The 9316-nt window shown below is 40.8% G+C and overlaps 1 protein-coding gene across 1 annotated transcript in view; it reads left to right on the plus strand.

Annotated features, from left to right (window-relative positions):
• LOC149300542 (17-beta-hydroxysteroid dehydrogenase type 3-like) overlaps positions 1–4137 on the plus strand; it is a 54539-nt gene extending 50402 nt beyond the window's left edge. Inside the window, exon 11 of the mRNA XM_089485032.1 lies at positions 3865–4137. Coding sequence (XP_089341158.1) covers positions 3865–4137 — 273 coding nt within the window. The remainder of the gene's footprint in view (positions 1–3864) is intronic.
• The last annotated feature ends 5179 nt before the right edge of the window (positions 4138–9316 follow it).

A 9316-nucleotide genomic window follows, 5' to 3' on the forward strand; every position in this document is an offset into this window, starting at 1 on the left:
TGTAACCTGACTTTTTTAGTGTATTGATGTACTCCCAATCCCATCACAAAAGATTCTATCTCATACATCTGCTGAGCTCTGAGGTCATCTTTATCTAGCATACATGGATAGTGAGGAGTTAATATTCTGTCTATTCCCTGCTATTTATTTTGGCCTTTTAACACTTTTGGTTCCTGTCTAACATTGCCATAATTGCCATGAATTTCTCTTGGTTTTCTTATAGAAATATACATCATTGACAATAACTTCACTAAATGTATAAAACAGGTTGATTAATGGTTGTCCTTTATATTTGCAGAACCACACCATCAATGGCTGTTACGTGTCACCTTTTACCTGTCCTGAATGCTGCATTGTTGAAGATAAAGTAAGTTGAAAAAATTTACAGATATTATTTGATATGTAATTTGTTGAAAAAAAAATTGTTGGGTAAAAATCATGTTTTTTGGGGGGGGGGGGTGAGGGGGTGGGGGGGCCCTTAAAAGATTCTCGCACCCGGGCCCTGAGGCGTCTAGTTACGCCCCTGTCTGGAGGGATCACCCAAATGTCAAATGATTTAAGTAAACTAGAAAAATGGTCAGAGCTATGGCAACTGAGGCTTAATGCGGATGAGTGCAAGATAATGCACCTAGGACATAAAAACCCAAGGGTAGAGTATAGAAAATTTGTATACAGTCTTAACTTCAACCTAGGGAAGGGGTTTAGGGGTAATTTAAAAGTAATATCAGGAAATCTTACTTTAGTGAGAGGATAGTGGATGGTAGATGTTAATACAGTTAAAGCTATCCTAGAGAAGGGCCAGGAACTAATGAAAGTACTCAGAAAACGGGCAGACTGGACTAGATGGGCTGGATGGTTGTTATCTGTTGACATATTCTATGCCCATTCATTTATCTCAGCTGTATCGAGTTGCTAATTGTTGTTGATTGGTTCAAGCACCCTTTGTAAGGGGAGGGTCAATGAGAGAGGACTTCAGATAATCCTGTCTCTGCTTATATCTCTATTTGAAAGTAAATATCTCAAAATCAAGTTATCAGACACCAGCAAGTGTCTGTTTTAGCAGGGTAGAAGGAGCCCAGAATGCAGGACTACTGGAGGTAACCGGAATAGTCCAGAGTAGTAGAGATAGGACACAGTAGAAAACTCAGGTAGAGGCAGTACTCCAAATAGCATAGACAGGTAACAGGCCAGGGTCAGGTCCAGGCAGCAAAGTAGCGAAAATAGGTCACAGGCAAGGGTCAGGTCCAGGCGGCGAAGTAGCGTAAACAGGTCACAGGCAAGGGTCAGGTCCAGGCGGCAAGGTAGCATAAACAGGTCACAGGCAAGGGTCAGGTAACAGATCAAATCAGGAAACAAATAGGTAAAGGAGCACAGTACAGGAGACGCTGTGTAGGGCACAGAGCGTCTCAGAATATCTGAGCGCCGACATAAGGGAGCTTGAGGGTTTTATTGAGATCCCAGACGTGGCGTCTGACGTCACGTCTGGATCTCCGCCCTCGGTTCCGCCCCCAACCATCTCTCTCCTGTGAGACGGCACCAGAGTTGCCGCCCCTCCAGGGGAAGCCTCTCTCCCCACTCCTCCCCCTCCCCCCTGCATACTGTTAGCAGGAGGAGAGGAACTTAGGGCGGCGTGCTGGAGTGCCGCCCCCTCCGTGGGGACCGGGAGCCTGTCACGAGCAGACGCGGTCTGCCACGGGAGGTAAGTCCCAGACCTTGAATGGCACGTACCGTACGCCGGGCGGTACGTGCCTTACACAAGTGCACTGATACATAACAAAAAGCACAAGCTCTAGGTAACTGCCTAATAAAGTTAGTATTTTCTATGTGATAGCATTATTTTATATTGTCATTTGTGTACTCTGTGTCCGTCGCTGACTTATGATATATTATTTGGTTTGTGATAAGTTTGAGCTTCTGTTTTCTCAGAAGTATAAATTGTTTTATTCACCAGGATATATACATAATGCATGGTTTAAATTAGTTGTTTGAAATACTTTGTAAGTATGTATTAGTAAGCAAAGGCTGCCATTCAAGAAAATTGCGTGTCACAATGATGTAATAGGTGTATGTGTGTGAGCCATTATGTGACCATGATGTCATGTATTTCAATAAAAGTACTCTGTTATTCTGTGATGAGAATGTTACATGTTTGTTATTTTAATAAACAAACTTGTTTTTGTCTCCAGGCTATCTGCGAATGAGCCAAGCCTTCACATTCATTCAACACTGGCTAAAACTTGAACAATTCAAATATGTCACAAAGTGGTGAATACCACCTGCTATGATTCGATTAGGAGGTAATATAAGAGTATAAATATTCAGGTGTGTCTTGTAAAGAGAGGGTGACTCTAGTTAGCTGTTATCATACCTAAAGAATAAGAATATATTCTTTAATAAATGTAGTAAATGATGTGCAAGTATTTACCATGTACTTGATTCAATGGCCCATTGAAAATTACAATGGGCCAATTACAATTTTCAAGAAAATTACAATTACAATTTTCAAGAAAAAGCATATTGGGCCCACAAATAAGAAAACAGTTGTTAAATGTCCAAAGGATTAACACATTTAGCAACTATTTCTTAATCAAAGCCCAGCCCAGTGTTGTTTCCATGTCTAAGACAACTGATAATATAAAAATTAAAAACGAATTTCTTACTGATATTAGTGCAGGTCACTGCCACAGCTGAAGCGCATTACATCCAGTGCTACAGCAATAAGAGTACTTATATATTTGCTGTTTCCCAGCAGACAGTAATATGAATCAACTGGAATATTTAAATTGCAAAGAAAACATAATCTCTGACAAATATTGTGTTGAATGATGTGTTGATGTGTCAAAACAGTTTTTATGTATAAGAAAAATGCAGTGTGCCACAGAGTCGCTTATTAGAACTATTGATTACAATGTAGCAGTCACAGACTATAATCAATGACCACAAATTATGCCATCTGTGGATTCTTTCCAAAAACATCACCTAATAGCATATGATAAGTATTACACCATGGTGTTTCCTTCAAAAGGAAATGACTAATTTAAGCCACTTATATGGACTTTTTATTTTTTTTTTGCTATATGCAATGAGTATAAAGTATATAGGTTCCATTTAAATATCTTTGTTTTCTGTGTGCATTAGCTATAAAAGAAATCAGTTAGTATAGTAAGTGTTCATAACCCCATAAGTATTGGTTTAAGAGATACAGCATTGCTATTTGACACATATTTTTCCAGAACTCTTTTTTTTTGTACATGAATTCTCATCTGATTTCAAATTTCAGCAGTGTTTTCCATTAAATTCCTTTGAAATGCAATCACTGCTCACATATTTTTTTTATTTAAGGGTGTTTAAAAAGAATGCCTAAAGTTCAATGATTCCACTCACTAAAGGGCCTAACGTCTAAAGTTAAAACAATAAACAGTGGGTTTTTTTTACGTTTCAGTTTGCAATTTTCAGTGTATATGTCATTCCTCCTGATTTTGTTTACACACTGATTTCCTCTAGAACAGATGCCGACATCATGAGAGGAGAGAATTGTAAAATATACATCCAGGAGAAGATGAACAAAAAAACATATACAAACAAGGAGACACGTGATTAGCTCAACCACACACTTTTAGATTTTTCAAAAGTGAAACACCTGGAATCTAGTTCAATGTCGGTGATTGGGCATGTATCCTCTAATGATTATATATTTAGATAAAATAGATTATTCTTAGGTTAACAGAGCAGAGTATGTGGATCCGGAGTAAATTATTTCCTTAATATTACTCTTCATGACCTCCACTTGTAAATAATATTTTCTGTATTTTTATAGAGCAATCAATAGAAATATTCTGCATTATTCTGGTCTCTCCGCAAAAGGGTAGATCCACGGGGACAGCCTCTTCTCCGTTCCGCCAATTTGGGGAGAAGGTGTGCCTCGAGGCTCTGCCCTTTTGCATGGAGAAAAAACAGAATAATTTAAATAGTTCAGGTCCAGGCCAGGTCCATGAAGAAGAGCGCGAAGAAAGAAGACACAAAGAACAGCAGATGAAGATGCAAGAAAGAAGACAGAAGATAGAAAACAAGAAGATGCAAGAAGTGGTGCTGCGCAGCAAGGAGACTGGGACATTTAGAGAGAGCGTGAGAGTGTGAACAAATTAGTTTCCAAATGTGAAATGCCCTCCGATTTTCATCCGAACTGAACGGGCGGAAAATGAAATTCGTTGTCATAAAAGAATGGGCTAAGAAAACTAAACAAAAAACTTGTCCAAATCCTTTTTGGTCCATTTGCAAGTCTAATATATATATTTAAAGCAGTTTATGTGTTTTTATTGTTATAATAATAATAATTATTATTATTATTGTCATTATTAGTACTTTCCATTAGTTGACATTAGCAACCACTCCCAATTCTGCATTTGAATTGTATCCCACTACTAAGCTGGACAGCACTGGCATAGGCAACAGGGGAGGGCTGTTACTTTTTAGCCCAAAGGGGCATGTAAAGCCAACTTGTCCCCTACCCCACCCACTGTAAATAACACACAGACACTCCTCCTTTACATCTCATAGTGCAAATTAATTTCTTACAACTGTATCTTGTGCTTTTGTTTGTAATTCTTTTTTGAAATATTTGGTTTTATAGTTCATCTAAGGGATGCTGAGACTGGTGGCAGCCAGTAGCAGGGACAACATTTTCTGATTTTGCCAATCAACAACAATCATCAAAATAACAACAGAAGAGAGATGACTTAATGGGGAGAAATAACCATGTGGATCTTGAACATTTTTTTGTTAGGAGTGAGTTTCTAATACACATATATTGGTTATGGTATCCTATTTTAACACATTTACACAAGCTTATTTAGTTAACAGAATTCTAAAATGTAGGATTTGAGGGGAAAAATGACAAATCTGCTTTAAGTATTTAATCTTATTAGTTTTCAACATGCACAAGCAATAAAGTAGCTTAAACTTTTTATTAAGCTTCTACAAAAATAATTTGGCATATTATAAAATAATGATACTTACTAAGCCTAAATACCTCCACTCGCACTGAATATAGACACAATGATTATTGCCCTGAGAATATTTCTGCATTACAATATACCCTCAGTTCTACTCAAGACACTTCTGTTGAAAACTATGCTGTTTTCTTTGTTAGAACAGGAATATTCATAAAATTTGTGCTGCGGGGATCTGTTGTCCCACAGAAAACCCTGGACTCTTTATGCACAACATGCAGGTTGTTAGCTAGTTATTAGTACTTGAGACAGACTTTGAAGTGTCTTGGCTTTTATAATCTTTGCAGTGAAGAGATCTCCAGTTTATCAATGCTGCCAAGACATGGTTGAATATGTGGGAAATTTACACACAAAAAAAAAGAAATAAAAAGTGAACTGTTGATGGTCTATGGAACTTTGCAGATTTTATGTAGCCAAAGGATGTTATTTATTTAATAGTTTGGCCCTCTGAGAGAGAAATTCTCCATATGGTAGGCAAACACTCCATGTACATTTATAACAAAATCAAATAATTAACAATAAGTGTAAAGTAAAGTGCAACTTATAACACACCTCGTGAAAAAAACACTTTAAATTTCCACTAAAATTATACAAATAACAATAAACATAAAGGTGTAAGCGCACATGCCCCAATACACAACCTTAGAGTAAATCTGTATATATACTTGCATAAAATGTGGTATAGGCCTCTCTTCTAGCCCTGTAACTAGAGACACAGAGAGATCATAGCGTAACCCATAAATGCAGTAAAGTTTGTAATGGGGTATAGAATAGACTCACGTGGGATAGAGCCGTGAACAGGCTCTATATAAACAGCTCCAGGTGCCCACTTGGGGTGTAAATGAAAGGATGCCTTCCTTCTGAACCCACTCCAGGAAGTAAAAGGATCCACACAGTTCTTTTCCTTCTGGATTCTTTTATTATTAAAATAAGGAAAACTAGGTATAAAAACCTATATTTCCCCAAATATAAAAAGTATATTTAAAAACACAACGCGTTTCGACTTTACGTCTTTTTCAAGTGTATTGTCCGTATCCTCTGGTTACATATTTATAATGTGCCTAACAATTGTTTTGGTGCCAATTTCACAGACTTCCGGTTTCCGACGTGTCACTTCCGGTAGGGCGCATCACTTCCTGCTCAAACTCCTGTTTCTGCTGGGTCCTGGTGTAACCTTTAAAGTGTCCCCAAAAATTATTTACAGGGGAGGTCAGAGCATACAAAACCAGTTAACTAAAAGTTATGTAAAAACAAACAGGAAGAGAAAAAATATTTTTTCAAAATCAAAATGGGTTTTATAGATGTGGAGGATGTGTGGGTTGCAGTGAAACAAAAAAGATGGACAAAAAGATCTTGAAATTTGAGGCCCATACGAATGGAAGAGTCTTCTCTATTAATTCATTGATAACATGTAATACCAATAATCTTATTTATTTACTGACGTGCCCCTGCGGTTTGCAGTATGTGGGCAAGACCATAAGACTGCTTAAAACCCGCATTGCGGAGCACGTCAGAAATATAAAAAATCAAGTTTCCAATCATAGTGTATCATCCCACTTTAAAGAGCATCACAATTCCGACCCCAGTTTAAGGTCATTTCTAGGAATCCATAAAATAAATAAAAATTGGCGAGGGGGGGATTATTGCAAAGAATTAAGTCGAACAGAGATGAAGTGGATGTTCGAAATGAACACTATTTCCCCTAGGGGTCTAAACATAGACTTCAAAATCAATGAATTTTTGTGATGGGAAGACTCTTCTTAATATGGACCAAATAGTATGAACCCTTTTTTTAAATTTATTAATATTTTTTTTTTTATAACAATAAAGGGTTACATTATACTCAGTCTGTTATACAAGATTAATATATGTATGCAACACACATTTTATCAATTCGTATATATATATTGTTGGATTTATTATTGAATTTTAATGGTTTCTGTTAGTATTTCCCTTTTTGCCCTTTTCCAAAATGGCTGCCGGATTATAATGTGTAATGCCTTTACAATGCGTGATGCCTGTATTGGACCAACTGGAGGGGACACTTTAAAGGTTACACCAGGACCCAGGACCCAGCAGAAACCGGAGGTTGCGCCGGAAGTGACGTACTGGAAACCGGAATTCTGTGAAATTGGCGCCAAAACAATTGTTAGGCACATTATAAATATGTAACCAGAGGATAAGGACAATACACTTGAAAAAGACATAAAGTCGAAACGCATTGTTTTTTTAAATATACTTTTTATATTTGGGGAAATATAGGTTTTTATACCTAGTTTTCCTTTTTTTAATAATAAAATAATCCAGAAGGAAAAGAACTGTGTGGATCCTTTTACTTCCTGGAGTGGGTTCAGAAGGAAGGCATCCTTTCGTTTACACCCCAAGTGGGCACCTGGAGCTGTTTATATAGAGCCTGTTCACGGCTCTATCCCATGTGAGTCTATTCTATACCCCATTACAAACATTATTGCATTTATGGGTTACACTATGATCTCTCTGTGTCTCCAGTTACAGGGCTGAAAGAGAGGCCTATACCACATTTTATGCAAGTATACCATGTTGGCTCGAATATAGGCCGCACTTTTTTCCCCCACTTTAAGTCTTTAAAGTGGAGGTGCGGCCTATATTTGGGGTCTAGCGCCCGACGCCCGGGACATGCAGTCCCGGGCGCCGGGCAGGGTTTGGATACAGATCCCCCGCAGCGGTGCAGGTGACCTGCATCCTACTCCCCGATACGCTTAGACAGCCTCCCCTGCCAGCACTTTCCACGGGGGGGGGTGCCGGCAACGGAGGTTGTCTAAGAGCATCGTGCGGATGGTCACCGGCTGCGGAGGTTGTTTACCCGCATCGCTGCAGCCGGTGACCGTCCACACGATGCGTTTTACCTCTGCCCCCAAGACTTACCAGAGGAGACTCCCGGGTGTCTTGCGGGGCCGGCGGGGGACATCTACGCAATACGCGTATACAACTTCCGGTGCCGGCACATCAGCTGAGTGCCGGCACCGGAAGTTGTATACGCGTATTGCGTAGATGTCCCCCGCCGGCCCCGCAAGACACCCGGGAGTCTCCTCTGGTAAGTCGAGGGGGGGGCAGAGTGGCAGCATATCTCGAGGGGGGGGAACAGTGGCAGCATATCTCGGGGGAGGAGGACAGTGGCAGCATATCTCGGGGGGGGAGACAGTGGCAGCATATCTCGGGGGGGGACAGTGGCAGCATATCTCTCGGGGTGGAGAGACAGAGTGGCAGCATATCTCGGGGGGGACAGTGGCAGCATATCTCGGGGGGGGGAAACAGAGTGGCAGCATGTTTTTTTGGTGCTTTTTTAAAAAAAGCACCAAACTTTTAGGGTGCGGCCTATATACGGGGGCAGCCTATATACGGGGGCAGCCTATATCCGAGCCAATACGGTATATACAGATTTACTCTAAGGTTGTGTATTGGGGCATGTGCGCTTACACCTTTATGTTTATTGTTACTCCATGTACATTATATAGCTGTTGGTGACTAGCTGGGCTGTCACCAGGGCCGGCCGAAGACTTAACGCCGCCTGGGGCGAAGTTTAAAATGCCGCCCCCCGCCGACGCCGGGCATTATCTACCCCCCCCCACCGGTACTTACCCTTAAACGGTCCTACGGCGAGTCTCCCTGTGCTGCCACGGTGCCGGCTTGTAATGCTGAGCGCCGGAAATTCACGTCACTTCCGGCGCTCTGCATTACAAGCCGGCACCGAGACCGAACAGGGAAACTCGCCGCAGAGGAGAGAGAGAGGGGCGCCGAGCGGGTAAGCGAAAACCACTCGGTGCCCCTCTCTCTCCTCCGCTTCAAAAAAACCGCTTGGGGCGGCAAAGTGCCGCCCCTTCTGAAGTGCCGCCTGGGGCAATTGCCCCAGTCGGCTCCATTGTAGGGCCGGCCCTGGCTGTCACCCAGAACTTTTCATATTTATCAGCTTTCAAGTCTGCATTCAGTATGTGGGTATCAGCTTCCAGCTCCAGAACATCCAACAGAGACCTAAAGAAATGTAATGCCCCATACAACGCAGAAGCAAACACCTTTCAGAGAGACAAAACACCAAATACCCTTTCGATATACACAAACACAGGGATTCTAGCATAGATGAAGCCACTCTACTACCACTTCAATAAATGATATACCACTGTGTAAAGAGCTGGGGAGTTGTAGTTTCAACGGCTTGTATCGATTCTGCCTTTTAATAGACCAGATATAGGGCTGAGTAGGCCTTGTGGACAGCGTGGTTAATTGATGTGATTCCTATTTAACCTGCTTGTAGAACTTAGCCCCTGATAACT

This window comes from Sceloporus occidentalis, unplaced genomic scaffold (assembly GCF_023333645.1).
Source record: "Sceloporus occidentalis isolate IW3139 unplaced genomic scaffold, rSceOcc1.0.p SCAF_24, whole genome shotgun sequence".
In the NCBI taxonomy this organism is placed as follows: Eukaryota; Metazoa; Chordata; class Lepidosauria; order Squamata; family Phrynosomatidae; genus Sceloporus; species Sceloporus occidentalis.